This window comes from Amblyomma mixtum, chromosome 3 (assembly GCF_055824585.1).
Source record: "Amblyomma mixtum isolate Tamu chromosome 3, ASM5582458v1, whole genome shotgun sequence".
NCBI lineage: Eukaryota > Metazoa > Arthropoda > Arachnida > Ixodida > Ixodidae > Amblyomma > Amblyomma mixtum.
Genome location: NC_143014.1, coordinates 66,190,195 through 66,207,464, shown reverse-complemented (window position 1 = coordinate 66,207,464; position 17,270 = coordinate 66,190,195). Strand labels below are relative to the sequence as shown.

At 46.7% G+C, this 17,270-nt stretch overlaps 2 protein-coding genes and 1 long non-coding RNA gene across 3 annotated transcripts; 2 read left to right on the top strand and 1 right to left on the bottom strand.

Annotated features, from left to right (window-relative positions):
- The first annotated feature begins 4,051 nt into the window (after positions 1 to 4,051).
- Positions 4,052 to 8,310, top strand: LOC149350485 (uncharacterized). The gene is made up of 4 exons (XM_089579510.1): positions 4,052 to 6,309; positions 6,405 to 6,581; positions 6,772 to 6,874; positions 7,017 to 8,310. The coding sequence occupies exons 1-4, from the start codon at positions 6,107 to 6,109 to the stop codon at positions 8,136 to 8,138; spliced, it is 1,605 nt and encodes a 534-aa protein (XP_089435636.1). The 5' UTR covers positions 4,052 to 6,106; the 3' UTR covers positions 8,139 to 8,310.
- Positions 8,311 to 8,674: 364 nt separating this feature from the next.
- On the top strand, positions 8,675 to 16,662 carry LOC149350483 (uncharacterized). The gene is made up of 2 exons (XR_016290371.1): positions 8,675 to 14,032; positions 15,597 to 16,662. It is a non-coding gene; the product is annotated as an uncharacterized LOC149350483 (long non-coding RNA).
- Positions 9,544 to 15,042, bottom strand: LOC149350484 (uncharacterized). The gene is made up of 6 exons (XM_089579511.1): positions 13,613 to 15,042; positions 12,366 to 12,564; positions 11,822 to 12,233; positions 11,563 to 11,696; positions 11,415 to 11,479; positions 9,544 to 10,818 (listed from the first exon to the last, which is right to left on the bottom strand). The coding sequence occupies exons 1-6, from the start codon at positions 13,814 to 13,816 to the stop codon at positions 10,432 to 10,434; spliced, it is 1,401 nt and encodes a 466-aa protein (XP_089435637.1). The 5' UTR covers positions 13,817 to 15,042; the 3' UTR covers positions 9,544 to 10,431.
- Positions 16,663 to 17,270: the final 608 nt, after the last annotated feature.

Here is a 17,270-nt window from a genome sequence, read left to right as displayed (position 1 = left end):
GAGATCGTTTGTCTTAGTTATGCTACAAAGGAACACGTGGTTATATTCATTGAATAATATACCTTTCTATGGGCAGCGCGGACGTTGCGATCCCAATGTTCAGCTGCATATTTATTAACTTGCGTTAAAGATCCTGATTACTTTGGAATATTGAATTTCGCAGAAATTTGCCGATGACAAAATACCAATTATAGAGCCCCACATTTGAGGTGATATTACTTGATGATCTTGTTCACAACGTCCCACCAATGTTCCTCTTTTACTACTTGCCATTCATGACTGAACTGGGAGACTTTGGGGGCGAGTGCGGTGGCCAGGCTTTTGGATGACGATGGCAAGACGGACGAGGATGGCGCCTTGCACACGGGGAGCCTGTGCAGCCGCTGCACTCCTTCACCCACCCGTCAGTTGCGGTATCTTGCGCCCAGAACGAAGATGAGGCAAGCTTGTGCCCCACCATTTCCCGCTGACAGTTATCCTGCTGTGGCCTCCCTGTGAGCTCGACGTCCCGCTGACCCGTAACTGTGGTGCACCTGATGCTGTCGTGCTGCGCGGCTTCGTGCACAAGTTTATCCAGCTCTTCCTGGAGCACACGGAAGCCAGATGAACAACACGCAGCACGGGCACCACCAGCGGGGATTATATCAGAAGGCTTGGGAGACCAGCTGCAGTACGGCAGAGAGCCAGCAGCTGGTACACAAGTTTTTCCTCGTCTTCTCTGACGTCGGGTAGGACAGACGGCGCAGGGGCGCCAGCCATGCCACCAGAGTCGTCGTGCGACAGAAGACTCCACAAGCATCCCCAGCCAGATCTTGGGGCAGGTTGGCGGAGTGCTTCTGCGCCTTATGTGGCGTGGAGGTCTGATGGCGGATAGGCTGTTGGTGCACACAAAATAGGGGTTGTCGGTGAAGAGACCACACCACGAGCATACGGGGCGAGATGTCCCGGCTTGACCGCGAGTTGTTTCGAGTCTCTGACGTCGAAGCAGTGTGACGCAAGTGGACCAGGTGCCTCCAGAACGCTGTTCGTCGCAGTTCCGTGGAGTAGACTGGCAGCGTGGTCGGGAACCAGGAGTACTATGTGTCACCTTCACAGCATTGACGGTGCAGACAGTGTGCAACTAGTACTGTTCAGCGTCGGGTTTGGACAACGATGACGTGGTGCCCCGCGCCTTTTCCAGCTTCGAGAAGCTGTTCATGCGGACCAGCGCGCACATCTGTATCTGCAGGCAGTTCCATCTGTTCAATTATTGCAACGGGCCGGCTCTCGGGAGGACCATGGCGGCGCTTCGGAGTGTGAAGTGCTGCAGTGTTCTTCGGAGCACTGGTGAAAAGACGAACGCTGGTTACCTGTACATGGAGGGTGTACGTTTCCTGGAGGGCGTCTAGCCGCCGGGCATGTACTAAACGGACATCAGCCGCAAAGATATACCTTCAGGGTGACCAAGATTGATGCCGCTGAGTCCTGTTGGGGTGATTTCCTCTTGAAAAGAGGCTCGTGGTAGCAGTCTCCAGTAGAGCAGCGACATTCCGTCTGTAGGCACAGTGCTCGGATTCCACGCAGCGCCAGGTTACCCTGGGAACTCCGTTGTTTTGTGAAGTGGCGCCGCCGCCCTCTAGCTCCGAAGAGGCATCAGCCCGTTGTCCTAGATTGGAAGGTAGCCTCGGGCGACTTTGGTAACTGAGACAGCTGAGACACAAGCCTTGCCGTTCAGAGGCATGTCTCAGCAGGCGTGGCATGTTCGTTGTTGTTGTTGTTGTGGTAGCCTTTGACAGAATGGCACATACCCACACTGGGGGATCGGCCAAGAATCGGGAGGTAAAGGTTGGTATTCACCTGTACGTAGTAAAGGCAAAAGGAAAGCACACAGGCGAGGAACACCGAAGGAGCCTATCACAAGAAGGACACGGGGAGGGTGAAAAAATAAAAATAAAAAAACAAAAAATAATAATATTTATTATAAAAAATAGTAATCATCATAAAAATATTTATATATAAAGGAGTTTGGATTGGAGAGAGAGTGAGAGAAAGAAAAGAGAGAATAATTGGAAATATAATGTAGCATAAAAAGAAAATACTGAAAGCTTTAGCAAGGAAGTCGATGAGATTCCAGCAAGAAATTTTGAACAGCGTCACAAACAGACCTGAACCCAAGCGTGGCGGCACCGAATGATAGCATTGTGTGGGCTGCTCAAACTAAGGCCAAGTTGCTTTAAGGGCGACTCCAGCAGTCTTCTTCTCAAAGAGGTGAAACGACGACAATGGAGCCAAAAATGATCGATAGACTCAAGCTCACGGCAAAATGCACAGAGGGGAGATAACGGCAAACCAGATCTCTGCAGATAGAAATTTAGAGGGGGGATGCGGCAGCGCATTCGGTGGCTTGCGCCGAAGGCGGCTCGAGGAAACGTGCGCAAGAACCCTTCATCATTCTCTTTGCTCAAGAGACTCTCAGATGGCCATCTTCTGCACTGCGTACTGTAATCTTTCATATATTAATAATATATATTAATATATTTACGGCCTTTTTGAGCGTGGCCGCTTTTTTTTTAATACCTGATGGGCATTTAATGTTGTCGGCGTATTTTTTCCAACCATTGAATCTCAGAGGCGTTGCGCAACATCAGCGTGACTTTTCTGTTACCCAAAAGATCAAATTCTGGGAAGTTACTCTCATAAAAAGTTTTTTTTTTTGTAAGAAAGTCATACACGACCTTGCCAATGAACCAATTAAAGTATACTTTTTCAGTATAGTTAGCCAACTAGCCCGCCAAAACGTGTTAACGCAACTTACTTCATCAGAAAACAAACTTCCAATGATGAAGTGCTTGTGCACTGTAAATTGAACCGGAAGAATTGCAGAAATATTGAGTCATTTTTTCATGTTGTCACCGCGTCAAAGCAATATAGGGGATTATTAATTCGTCCGCCCAATTAAAGACGTAATTCAATAATCCGCAGCATGTAAAGAGTGTGAGTCTTTAATTCAACAGCGTTACTGTTGCCACGACTACACGACCTTTGCCTCCAGGCAGACTGTGTGAGCGCAAGTTCGACCTAATAAACAGTTCAGTAACAGATCATTTCTCAGCCTGCTCCTAAATTTCGTCGCTACCACGATAAACATTTGGAGGTGGCAGATGACCGTCCGTGTTCCACACACGCTGTTGTATCCAATGGTTTGTTTCAGTTTCGATTTTATTGCTTGGCTATTTGCTTGTTTGTGTTTTTGTGTACTTGTGGATTGGCTGTTTGTGTCACGTGCTTGACGTCTATAAATACGTGTGCGCGATGAATTAATTGCGCCTTTTGAGACAATGTATGCTCTCCATGTAATGTTTGCCGGGCCATAGTGCGTGGTTGGGGTTGATCCCCATGCAATCGTAGGTAATCACAGTTCCGAAATGAAATCCGTTCATCCCGTGTCTTGAAATAATCTTCTGACATGTTTTGCCATTAGTAGTTGGCGAAATTTTTCTCGTAACGCCGATTTTAGCTTTTCTGCGTTGTTCCACAGCGGCTCAGGCCGCTCCAGAAGAAGTCTTTGTTCCTGGAGTGCTCGGCGGACGCTGAAGTTGTGAGTTGTATCATCGTATTTTGGTGGTGACATTAGACTAGTGTCAGGAACTGTTTCGAGGAGATTTTTGTGTATGACTTTGAAGAAGATTGACGTCTGTCATAAATGCATCGTATATGGTAGCAGCAAGAGCAAACAGCAAATAGGATTGTATGATAAAGCATTTGTCAAAGCGACGACGGAAAGTGTTTTCACTTCTCGTTGAGAAATTATTGCCTTCATTGTAAAAGGAAAATTGCTTGCGGCGCTATTTGCTTGAGATTGGATTGGATTGGAGTAAACTTTATTTGTGCCTGCAGTTGGGCGCTCGCGCGCCCCGACGAGGGCCTACGTCGTCTACGAGGCTGCCGTTACTCGGCGCGGGTCTCCGCTCACCGTTGCCGGCTCGCTGGGTCCCTGCCTTTCGAGCGCCCCGAGGACCTGCTGGACGCCCATAGGCCTCTTGCGCTGGAGTTTGAGGTAACGTGGCGGCGCCTGGTGGCGGCAAGGAAAAGTTGGCTGGGTAGTACCACGATGGGTCAGTGGGCTTCTTCGATTAACCGGGCTCGGGCAGCCCGCTGGCGGCCCGCAAGTTCGTCTCTGACAGGAAAACGCATCATGGTCACGTGGGCTGGCGGCCACCGGAACCAGACGGTCGGCAATCTCGGCGGCAAGCAAGTCGCGGATCACGGAGGGCAGATGCTCTCTCTAGCTTCGCGTTCTGCGTCTCATTCACGCGTACGGTAGAAATAGGCTGCTTGGTATCGAAAACAACGACTTGCAGTTATTGAGGGCTGCGTGCCGCAGACTGCAGAACATGCAGCTGATCAAGCTCGCACTCGTATACATCGGCAACGACAACGCGAGCGTGTGCCTTCGGTGCACTGTGTAAGCTTCAAGAAATCCTCAAAAGCATGCGATGAGCAATCGCAATCTAACGTGTTTCAGTCGACACCACATAGAACGGAAAAACTGCCCGTGCGTTGTTTATCAAACGACAAGCCGTACTCTCGGATTATTGCGTGTTTGCTTACTACGCAGTAAGTATATATGACTGGTATGACCGCCGACGATCGACCCAGCTGGTGTACTCTGCTGTGGTCGTTGCGATTTCTACGCTCGTAACCTGCTTCCCGTAAGCTGTAAGCAGAAAAGAATCGGAATACGTTCGTTCAACTGTAGTCTGTCGGCCGCCGGCTTTTGCTGCGGGCAAGGAACGCCTAATCTCGGCAAAATTTGCGCATATCAGCTTGTTGAACGTCCACCTAGAACAAGCGGGTGCACTGTATAAATTTAGCTGCGTATCGTTTCTGTAATAATACAGCTTTATAGCAGAGAACTGGCACTGAAATGAAAGGCGCTACAATAAAGCCCTGCGTGTCGGCTCCTCACGTTCCGCGTGTGTTTGAATGACGATCAGCGCTAGAGCTCATTTTTATCTATTTTTTTTTAAATGGGCCAAACGCGAGGAGGTGCATGCCTGCGGTACTTCTCAGATATTTTGAGCATATGTGGCAGTAGGCCCGAGCATGAAGCTGTTCAACAGTTGGTGACAACAGGATCAGCACTTGGTCGGCGCTACAATTCTGTGTGGCCATATGCCCGCAGAGATGTCTCGAGCAATGTGCTCGTTAGGGCTTTTAATAAAGGACATGTTTCAGTCAAGCGTTTTTCAAAGCATATCCACTTTTGCACTGCGCCAAACGCAATGAAGACCATACGCTCCCGTATCGCGCTCAACCAACACTTCGTAAAACACGGTCAGCACATGCATCTATATGCGCGCGTCTGAACGCGTACTCGGAACTGGAATCCGGCTGCTCTCGTGAAAGGCCTCGAACACCATCGCAATATCCGCCGGGCGCACGAAATTAACAGCCGAAATATTTTGTGAATCAGAAGTATGCGATCGTAATATGAAGCGAGCAATTGTGCTTTCGAGGTGGTGAGACGATCGAAATATGATCGCGCATACGCACGCAAAACATATCAATAAACAGCGAGAACTACCGCAAAAGGTGTCATTGCAGGCGACACAGTCGATATGCACCGTGGCCTAGTCGAAACAAGCGCCTGCATCGCGCAAAACATCGCATGAAGAACCGCGGTCCTTCTAGTCCTTATAAAAATGGCCGCGCGAGCTTCCCGCTACCAAACACCTCTCTGTCGTCTGCTAGCTGCCCGAGCGCTGCCAGCACAAAATCGTCCTGGCGAGTCTGGCCGCCGGCTGGCAGCCCGAAACCGCCCAGCCAGAGAAAAACGAACGCGTTCCGGGCAGCCACCGGAAGTGGGCGGAGCAACCCGAGAAAATCGAGCGCGCTCGGGCAGCCCGCAAGCAACCCGCGGGCTGCCAGAGGCGGATAATCGAAGAAGCCCGTTAGTGAGGCCTGGCTGTGGCGGCACTCATTTCCAGCCTGCGTTTTGCGTCGATTAGCACGTTTTTCTAAGCTGTTGTGAGTGCAACAAGGCTCGTCACTTCTGACCAACCACGCCGCGGCCCGACCGTGGCTTAGTTTTGGAAAACCGACGCTCCGTGTGCCTTTGGACGAAATGCAGGCAGCAGAAGGAATCGGCGACGCCGATCCGCCCGAGAGACCTCGCTCAGTCTCCAAAAAGCGTCACCGTCGGTACTGCTGCGTCGTGGGCTGCCACGAGCAAGAAGGTCTGGATCCAAGTGTGAAATTCCATCGTTTTCCTTCGTCTCACGAAGCGGAGCGCCGGGCGCGCTGGATAGCTGCAGTTCGACGCACTGAGTAAGCGAACCTTCGCGTTGTGCTGGCTGCTTCGCCTGCCTTGATGTTTGTTTGGTTATCCGCGTTGCTGAAATTCTTTCTTTTTGCACATGCAGACCGGACGGCAAACCGTGGGATGCAGTGTCGAACACCAGAATATGCAGTCGCCACTTTGTGGGTAACAAGAAAAACGATTCGGCCAGTCATCCCGCATATGTCCCCACAATCTTCCCCGCGGTCTACAGCCGGCCTCATCTGCCCGACTCTTCAAGTCACTTGGAACGGTTTCAGAGGTGAGTAGGCCGTTTTATGCGCCAGGTGATCCGCTGGTTATCCTGTGGTAGGGAGCGTCGGCTGCTGCTGCTGTTGTGCTCTGTAGTGCTTCCAGATGACTCCTGTTTCGTCTGCTGCCGTCTGCTGCAGTTAAGCGTCAGATTTTAGTACTTCAATTGATTTTTTTTTCTCGTCATTCCAAACGTTTAGGTGGCGGAAAAGGGGCCTTAAGCAGAGTTTCTGCGCTGCTGGGAGCAACGTCCCAGATATGAAAACTGCGTCCGAGGAAATCTTCGACGAGAGAAACGAAGATGTAAGCATAAAATTTTTCTAAGCAGAACTACTTGCGTTGTTGATGTATAATTTTGCATTTCTGAACATTATCACATCCTTTACATTACAAACCTGTACTTATTGAAGTCTTTACATTTTTGCCCCTTTTACTTACCATGCAGCCATCAACCCAGAGTGTTCCGACTGCAGAGTGTTCCGACTGCACCGAGGTTCTTGATGACCACACAAGAGCAGATGTACATGGAGGCTTTCCCACGGCATCAACTCAAGGTGATGAAGCCTGCCACCCCACACCTCCGAAAGACGGCTTGCCTTCTGCAGGCACCCAGCAACGTGAAAGGTCATCCCAAACTGATGACCAGCAGACGGTGACACGTGCAGTTGGCCCGCACTTGAGGGTTTGCTACTTCTCGGGTTTTGAAAGCATTGTAAGTGCCCCCGATGCATTACGAAGTTTGTGTGGGGTGGACAGCAATGTGTTTTCATTATTGCTTAATCTTTTACCAACTGTCCGGGAAAGAGCAACTGATGTCACAGTTGAGAACAAACTTCTGATGTTTCTTATGAAAATGAAACTCGGAGTATCTTTTACCGCCATTGGTGTCATGTTTGGGGTGCATGAGAGCACTGCCTGCCGTATTTTTTATTCAGTTCTCAACACACTGGCAGAAATAACAAAAGATTGGATTTATAAGCCCCCTATTGAAGACATAAAGCTTGCACAGCCTGAATGCTTCAAGAAAAATTACCCGCAGTGCACTCTGATCATTGACTGCACCGAAGTTAAAACTGAGACGCCGTCAGAAGTTCGGCAGCAGCACATGCTGTTTTCTTCATACAAGGGCTGTTACACACTTAAATTTTTAGTTGCAATTATTCCTAATGGAATGGTAGTTTTTGCTTCTGAGCCTTTCGGTGGACGATGCTCTGACACACAAATCACTCTTGAGTCTGGTTTTCTGCAGCTCATTGAACCAGACGACATGATATTGTCGGACAAAGGTTTCCCTGGCATTCGTACACAACTTGCTAACAAAGGAGTAGTAATGATAATGCCGCCCTTTTCAGCTGGAAGTGGCGTCCCATTTTCTCCTGAAGAAATGGAACAAACCTACAGAATTGCATCTGTGCGAATTCATGTTGAAAGGGTAATCCAAAGAATTAAGCTTTACGGAATCCTGAAATCTGAAGTTCCAATTTCACTTATTTCATCTATGAAGGAAGTTTTCCATATGTGCTGTGTTTTAGCAAACCTTCAACCTCATATAATTGCAATGACATAAGTACAATGACAAGAATGTGGCCTTTTAATTTGAACTTAAAGGTGCAGTGAAGAGGAATCTGAACTCGTCTTTCTGCCGCGGGAACTCCATCTACACGTTCCTAGCATTCTTAGAAACCTCGATTTATTGCCCTGTGTGGCCGATTTCCCTCATTAAATCGAATTAACGTCCGGCTCCCGCCTTTTTTTTTTTAATTCTCCCCGCATGGTGGGCGGAGTCGACCAACACGTGGAGTGCCTTTCACCCAGTCCCGTGGCGGCTTGCCGCTCTGCCATTGGCGGAGTGATACGTAGTAATCCTTAGAAGCAAACAGTCTGCGCGTATTTTTATTTCTGCGGGCTTATATTGCGGCTATATTATCTGCAAATGAAACTGTTTATTCACGGAAACCTAAAAAACTAAGTAAAGTGAAAGCAAAGCCTCCACGGAGCTGGCTGAAAAGGCACTCCACGTGTTGGTCGACTCCGCCCACCGTACAGGGAGAATTCGAAAAATAAAGGCGGGAGCCAGACGTTAATTCGATTTAATCAGGGAAATCGGCCATAGAGGGCAATAAGTCGCAGTTTCCCGAGGCAAAAAGACGAGTTCAGATTCCTCTTCAATGCACCTTTAAATAGCTGTGGTGTTTCCTTAGGCGCTTTAATGTATATATGACTTAATGTTCGAAAGCTGCTGATATCCTGTGAAAGACACCGTCTTAGAGGGCACTAGATTAATTCTTGCCATCTGGAGTTCTTTATTATGAACAGTAGGCTGGTGTGTTTGCAGTTTGCCTTTGTTGAAATTTAGCCACTACAGCAGGGATTTTGTTCCATGTTCTTCCAAATGCAAAAAGATGCCTGAACAGGTAGTGCCCATATTGTCTAATGATGCATAGTCTTTTCTTGCCATGATATTTATGTGTACATGTGTTGTTACAGCCAGAACTTTATTTTTTTCCCTAATCTGCAGTGGTTTTCCGTGTATTTTTTTTTGTTTTCAACCTCTCCTCTGCAGTGCCACTCAATGACACTGTGGGTGTTATGATAAATAATTCAGCTTTGTGCATGCTGGAAGGTGTGGTACATTAGTGCACAGTACCACATCAACTTAGTTTTCGTTCTTGCCTAGGCCCAACTTATGTTCCAAAAAGAAAAAAAAACTTGCAGGATTGTTTCATTGCGGGCTGATGCAATCGGAGAAAGGAATTGTGGGAAATAGTGTTTAGTTAGAGGGAATTAAGCAGCAGGGGAGTGAGAATACTTTCTGGCAGCATGGGCGACCACAGTGCTATTGACAGATTGCGTCTCATATCTGTCGATGGGTTCAAACACATTGGGTGTCAGTTTGTGTAGCTGCATTCATATGATGGTTACCTCTGTGTAGGTTTAGTGGTAGTTATCTGTGGTGGCAACAATATGCCTTATTCATCAGTATTTGCCGTCTTCTTTGGTATAGAGCATGTATGCGACGTTACTGTGTTGAGAGCTCTCAGCATAGCACATTGCCATGGCGTGTTGCAGTGACATATGTGACATTAGTGGATGCAGGCCAGAGGGCTGTGATGTGCGTTACCATAACATGAGCTGACACTATGCACGTCATTGCATGTTATTCAATCATGTCGGGTGGTCTGTGCTGTAGACATTGTTGTCATTGTGAAAGTGAGGAAAGACTAAGAAAAGCCTGCACTGTAAAACTGCAGGCATTGCATGTGTCTTATGAGCTAGCTCCTGTGCATGCACTGGCTCTCTGCTAAGTATGAGTCAACAGGCTGGCAGCAGTGAACATTGTGAAGCTGGACATGTAATAAAAACAATTTATTTGAAAACCTTGGCATCAATCTGCAATGCAAAAAATATCACAGCACAAACATTTCTCACGTACCTCTACACTGATATAAATACTTGCCCCCTACGCACATCAGCACATCTTGCTTCAACTCTTGAGAAGCCAGACAAGGTCTATACAAACTAACATCAAAAGTGGTTAGCAGTGTATTAGAGGCTACACGTTTGAGGCTTACAAGGGTACATGCGCAGTCTAGTTGGTTATGCACAGTTCTCAAAACAGAGCAAGAATATCCAGACGCACACAGGAGAGGACATGCACAGCACTGAGTATTTCCTTTCCTGCGTGTCTGAGTTTTTTTCCACTGTTTGAAGAAGCATACACGTGTCAGATGACTGCTTCGGTAGGTGTACTCACCTCACATACTCAAAAGCCAATGCAACAAGTCTGGAAGCCGTTGACACATGCTAGCTTCCACTCCACTGCGAACACCTGTGAGATAAGTGAATGCAGCAAATGAACCTTAAACAAGGTGCTTAATGTAGAAATTAAAATAAAAATGTTCGAGCCTGGGAATTGCTTCTGACAAAAAGTGCTCATCACGCTCAACAACAATCGTCACAGTTTGCTTGGAAGTGTAAACAACAAAAAAGCACTGTGTTGTGTTCGTTACATACATCGCAGTTTGAACTTGTGTGTAATACTGATGACGCTTGTTGACTGCCAAGTGCCCATCTCTGTACACAATGTACTTGATGAAGCTTACTTCATTATTGTGGTCGATAAGTACATCGTCTTTCCTGGAGTATGGGCACTTTATCTCCAGCAGCGTTGTCTGGTCTCCATACTTGAAAAGTCCGTCGGGGCTGGCACACAGCCATGGCTGCTTCAGGTGCACAATGAGCCCAACCTGAAGTTGTAATTGTTGAGAGTTTGTAGTGCAGAATATGCCACATTCCAAGCTGTTTTTATGCGTAACTGATACAAAAGGCTTTCAATCTGCACTTCCCTAACAAAACTGTTCACAATTTATTACAGCGCGGTCAAAGGCATTATGTCATTCAATCTTTCAATGAAGAAAGACGGTAAAACATTCTGACTTCGGACTGCGGGCCTGCTTTTTACATAATGTATTTAGAAGCATCACTGCATTCGATCGTTCTGCCAAAAAGGGACCTGCTACTCTTATTTTACATTGTAGGTGCTGGAATGCAACATATAATGAAGACTGCCAGATATGCTGGTGGTAAGCATATCATTTTGGCAGTGCTAACCTGCATTTAAAATTGGCATTTTTTATTTGATTGCTTTTTTGGTTTTATGAACTAATGAGTTAAGCTTTCATCCACACTTCGTGACATTCAAACAGAAAAAAGTTTTCTGATGTAGTGCTACTGAAAAAAAAAAACAGTTGTATATGTACTCATCTGGAAATTTGTGGTAGTCATTACAACTCACATACCAATTTTTCTAACATAAGAGAATTTCATGCAGCTCACAGCTTACCTGCAAAACAGTCACTCCGGTTTTCTGCTCGAACTGTTCCCTGGCTACAGCTTCAGTCTTTCGTCCTAAGGAAATGAAGGAATTTACAACATTTTGCGCACCAGTCTAAAATCAGCTCATTACAATTTACATGCTGCATTCAGTTTACCGTGCATAACTGCCTTCCCAAAGAAAGGCTTCCTGTGCATAATTTGTTCGCCAAGAGTGTCTAGTGGTAGCCTTCTAGCGACAACTGAATGGGCGATTGAACTTGACAGCCGGATCCTGCGTTCATAGTGCCACCTGCGCAAACAGTGACAATGAAACACTTTTCCATTTTCTGCCTATTTTACGCATTATAATTATCTTTTAAAATGCTGCAATGTAGTAAAATCACAAACATTGTATTGATATCTCAGCTGACTTACCTTTTGCAGCCAGCCTGCAGGACTGTACCCACAGCAATCTCCTCGGCATTCTCTTTGGAACACAGCACTTTAGAAGAAAAGAACTCTGTTTCTTTTCCAGTCATTTGTGTGGTGAGGTTGCATCGTGATATGGTCAGCACGCTTGGTGTCTTAGAGGCTGCTGCCATTACATTGTACACAGGCATGTCTGCCTCCCATGCTATCATTTTTTGTAGACTTGAAAGGTGAGAACTTTGCAAAGCTGCTTCTTTACTTATTGAAACACTCCTATTCTCATCTTTTTGTGAGGCACTCATTAAAGCTATTTTTTGGATGTCATTGTGAGGACAGGCTATTTCAGAAAAATGTTCATAGCTGTATGATGGGGGAACCCGGTTGGGGCATGTGCCTCCAATGAATATCTTCTTCGGACCTGCGACATGGGTAGATAGAAGATAACATACCTGAGTTGATGTCAACAGACAGTATAATACTACATATGTGTAGACATAAACTGCACGTATAAAAAAAGAGTACCTGCCCAAAGACAAATGGTAAAACTTACGACCGAACAGGTCTTCAACAGATTCTCTGGCATCTATATTCGGCTTCTGTGAAGGGCGGCCCCAGGTTTGTGGAACCTCTGTACATGATGCCGGCTGGAACTCATTCACCCACAGCACCACAGCAGCAGCATGCTTGCATTTGCCCAAGCCAGCCTTGCATGTGCATTTGCTAGTGATTATGTCACGCTGAGATGAAAGCTGAAATGTATATGTAGTGTTAGTAAAACTTGGTGCTGAGCTATCTGGTTATACATTCTTTGAGATAGGCAAGCACCAAAAAAAGACAAAAAAGTCTTCTTTTGGTGCTTACCTCTCTCAAAAAATGTATATGTAGTGAGCAGCCGCATATGCAGGCGTAGAATGAGAATTTATGCATTCTACAACACAACTTGTCTAGTACATCCCTACATAGGCAGTTGGACCAAGGAAGCAATAAAAGTGTACCATGAAAATCACCAAACAGTAGGGAATGCGCAACAGGGAAGCAGCAAAATGTGAGAAACGAACAGCATAATTCAAAGATCATATTAAGGGAATGGACAACACAGCAAAGAGCACAAAAAAAAATGCATGGTATAATTCATATGCCATGTGAACATCTCATTCAGATAATCACTATTAAGGCAAATCGACATAGCAGCAGGCATGGTTGGCGATTCACGACTAGGAGACCCGGCCACTGAGACAATTGACAATTCGACCGATGCAACGTGGTGAGGTGGCCAGGTGCGTGAAAAAGACCACAAATGGGCGGGTTGATTAGGTGCGAATTCGCTTCCCACTACGAGCAGCCCAGCGTGGAGAGTGAAATGTGCACATTGTCGACCTCAAACCAGCACGTATGTGGCAGCGCGGCATCACTGATAACAGCGAACGTGTTCGAGCGATGTCGTTTTAAGGATGAAAAGCTACATCAAGAAAACGACATCAAGCGCGCAGCGCACAAGCTCGCGCTGCAGCGTTATTCGGCTGCGAGCTCATATATGCATTGCATCATGTTAGCATTTGCTGAAGGAACAGATGGCGGCTACTACAAAGCAGGCATGACTACTTGTTTAGCGAGATGCAGTGAACAAAGACTGCAGGAGGCCCACCGTTTCGTGGCATGCTGAAAGACCGCTGCTGGCGCGGCGTGTACCGTCCTGCGCTCGAGCAGTCCCGTATACATGTCTGTTTAGCGCTGCTGCGATTTCATATATTGCAAGCATTTAATCGCGTTGATGCGCTTGAAGCGTGCAGACCTTACCTGAAGTTCAACTTCGTACGTGACTCTCTTAACTTGCGAATGACACCGCGCTGAAACTTCGCCGTTTACTTCTTGGACAGCGTACACGTACTTGGCGTTGCATAATTTTTTGCCTTTACACAGCGTGCCAGCCCTGAAAAAATCTTCGACGCCCGATATTCGCTGTAGGCCATGGCGCAGCACAAGCGAAAGTCGCGGCTCCATACTGCCAACGTGCTTTCTGAAGCAGACGCCAGAGCCCGGTACTACCCAGCCGAGGGCAGAGGGCGCTCTTTAGCACCATTTTCGCAGCGCCCCCTGGGCAATGCAAGAGGCCTATAGCTGTTGGCCATGGTCGTTGCTCTTCGCTGCTGCCTCCGGCCGCGGCGGGATTGTTCCTGATCTTGCTTCCTTTGGATTTCTGATGCAGTCCCACAAGATGTGCGTGTGATTTGCTTGAGAGGGCTTTTGAACTGTACGGCATCTTAGATTTCTTCTTCTTGGAGGGCGACACTTGTCCTCCATTTTGGCTTGAATGTCGGGGACAGGGTTGCCAAGTCCTAGCTAATCTAAAAAAGTAGCCACAAAAATAATAAAAGTAGCCAATCTGCGGCCACGATCTCAATAGTAGCTAGAATTGGCGCCAAGACGCCACGAAAACGGTCACCAGAGGCAGGAAGTTTGAAGACAGAGGGCAGCAGTGCCTGTAAATAACTTGGAACCATAACAGAATCGCTGATGAAATACTATGCACTAAGTCCACGAAACAGAAGCACAAAAACGCTGGAGGTATTTATGACAGGAGTTGAAAAGTGACCAGAAGAAATAATTTTCTCCTCGCCAGAGCAAATACTTTGTGTTCCATATAGCTATTGTGTTCCTTTGATGCAGTCATAGTTATTAAACATTTCGCGATTTCGTGATGAGTAAACAAAGTGAGGCCCTACGTGCAGCCCTAGGTGATGCCCTATGCGAGTCCTATGTGAAGGCGTACGTGAAAATCTAGGAGTGAACTTCGGCCCACCAGATTATGAGTAGGCTCCCCACCGTCGCTTATGGCGGTTAAATTACTGGTCAGTTGTGACTGGTTGCCTGGGAAGCGCAACCTGGGTCGCACAAGCCCCGCTGGTGGCAGCACCTGCCATCGCATACCTGTACTGCCCTTATAGAAATCGCCAAACTGGTGAGCACGTGCTTAATGTGTTGTGGCAGGCATGATGGGACAATGTTTACCTGGAGTAAGATTGTATGCGGCTAGTGATATCTGATTGCATTTATATATAGTTTATTGAGCAAGGAAGGAGAACCGCATATGAAAGTAATATGAATTAATCATGTCTACTTTTCAGATGTTAGTGGAGATTGGTGTGGGTGATGTGCGGTGTTCTGTGGATTTGGCCTTCTTTTACTGAACACATTATTCTTTTAGCCTCATTTCGATTGGCGGAAAATGTGAAAGCATTCATATAGACCTTTCCAAAAAGGGTTCCCTGGGCGCTGCCATATTGTTCCGTGGACTGCAGGGGGCACCTCACGCTAGCACGGTGGAAGCGGCGAAACGCTTCCTCTCTGGACTGCTGGAAACCGGTTCCGCCGCCACTTCCACCGTGCTAGCGCAGTGCCCACTGCAGTCCAGGGAACAATATGGCAGCGCCCAGGTTTGACAGGTGTATACTAAAGAACTGAAGGTAGTAATAAATAATAAAATTTGTGCCCTTCCCTGCAGTGTAATTTGTAGTGATCTTCTTTGCTTGAGTATAAAAAGACTCTTAATAATTATTTTTACCCCATCAAGTACCTGTAGCTATATATGGAAACAGGTCGTTTTGATAGTAATAATCGGTTTTGCAGTTAGCATATTTTGAATTCATGCGTAAAACTAGACTGTACTTGAATTTGCAGCTTCGACAATATCAGATATTTGCAAACCAAATGTCTAGCTTGTTGGGAGATTTCAGTGCACAGCATTTATTAATGTGCAGGTGATGGTGTGCATCTTATGCAGACGTGGTGGACCACTCTCACCATGGGGTCTCATGTGCTTGGGAGCCGTGATGCCAGAGTCATCTTTGCTCACCTCTCGGCCAGACAGGTTGCCTAGCCAGGTGGCCAAACCGGGATCCTGAACGATTACATGAGGTGTCTTCAAAGGTGTCATGGTACGGCATGGTCAAGAGTTCTCTTCGAAGATCAGCGCAGCTTGCATTGTGCAACAGAACATATTGATCCACACTCAGCTGCAGGACCATGACACCACTGGCAAGTGGTGATAATAGCAGGAGCACCGACACCTACAACGAGGAGGAGGACACAGCACCATTTGAATTCCACCTGACAGACAGGACGTGTATGATCAGCTGCGTGTGGGAATTGCACTCACTGCCGTGGTTTTCACGTGCAGTTATGCCACAAGTAATCAGTGTGCATTTGCTCGGCTTCAAATTTGATAGCATACTGCTAGGAAGCTGTTGGAGTCTATCATTTTGATGCTCTTCTTTAAGCAAGACCATATTTTTGCCTTTGAATTTATTGGTGGTATGCATGGCGATGGAGATCAGTTTTCTCTGGTGCTGCAGTTTTTGATGGGGCAGGAAGTGTCCCAAGTGCTTTTCGCCTACTGTCTGCCGTCTTGCCGAGTGTGTGCTTCAACACGTTACAGTGATTGTGAAAAAATATTGTTCCTTGGTGTGGTGCCTGCTCGTGTGTTCTGCTTGTACACAATACAAATTTTGTACACAACACACAGGAAGGCTCCAAAATTTCTCCTAGCACCAGAGTGCTGACTGGACATGTTTTCACCAGTGCTTTTCTGTTTTTATTGATGTTTGTCTCAAGCCAGCAGTAATCAACAAGCTCAGCGTATAGAGCATGGTCGCTGTGTCTGTAGTCAGTTTACAGCATCTCTTCTTCAGGGTGTAACGCATCTTGTGTGGCACTGTTTGTGTGATAAGATTGCAACATGCTATACCTCGTGGCATTTGGTTGCCTCTGTGTGCTTTCTTTCGACTGCTTCTTTCACATGTGGCATGTTATTATACAGCAATAAACTATTTCTCGTGAAGAAAAGATCAGGAAGTTGTTTCATGGTCATTATCTTGCTGATGAAAATGCAAGCTTGGGCAGAGTTTTGACAGGCTACTCATTCGCAGCTTTTCTAGTCGAAGCGGGTACGGCTGACGGAAACCTAGAAGGCCTCCATTAATTGAGCCGGAGCTAACAAAGTATAATTTGTCCAGCTGGGCATAATTGATGTGTCAGTAAAGCTGCAAAAGACATTTTTTAGCTGGAATCGAATGGTTTCCAAATCGAAGGATATGATTTTCACCTCAATAAGCTTAAAGTGGGACCTGTTTTTTTTTTTCTCACCTTGGCTGTCAGCCTTGTACGGATGCGACACAAGATCACTGCACACATCTGTGAGCTCAGTGGCAGTGTGTTGGATTCCACTTTCAATGACTGGGCGATTTGCACTTTGCTCCATGGCAATTGGTGATGCTGTTTGGTGGTTTTGAGCAAAATTGCAGTCTGCTTACTCTTAGTGTTACTGGGCCACCAATGATGCCGTTTCTCCACTCTGATGTTTATATAAGGCAGCTCTGTAAAAAAAAAAGTTAATGTCTCCGTGTGCGAGCCGTACTGCTCAATATTTAATGTTGCACTAGGTAATGAATTGCAATTA

Coding starts and splice junctions, on each gene's coding strand:
- LOC149350484 (XM_089579511.1), bottom strand. CDS start 13,816: ATGGAGCCGCGACTTTCGCTTGTGCTGCGCCATGGCCTACAGCGAATA. Junction 12,234..12,365: donor TGTTGAAGACCTGTTCGGTC/GTAAGTTTTACC, acceptor CCCATGTCGCAG/GTCCGAAGAAGATATTCATT. Junction 11,480..11,562: donor TGGGAAGGCAGTTATGCACG/GTAAACTGAATG, acceptor TCATTTCCTTAG/GACGAAAGACTGAAGCTGTA.
- LOC149350485 (XM_089579510.1), top strand. CDS start 6,107: ATGCAGGCAGCAGAAGGAATCGGCGACGCCGATCCGCCCGAGAGACCT. Junction 6,310..6,404: donor GCTGCAGTTCGACGCACTGA/GTAAGCGAACCT, acceptor TTGCACATGCAG/ACCGGACGGCAAACCGTGGG. Junction 6,875..7,016: donor TCGACGAGAGAAACGAAGAT/GTAAGCATAAAA, acceptor CTTACCATGCAG/CCATCAACCCAGAGTGTTCC.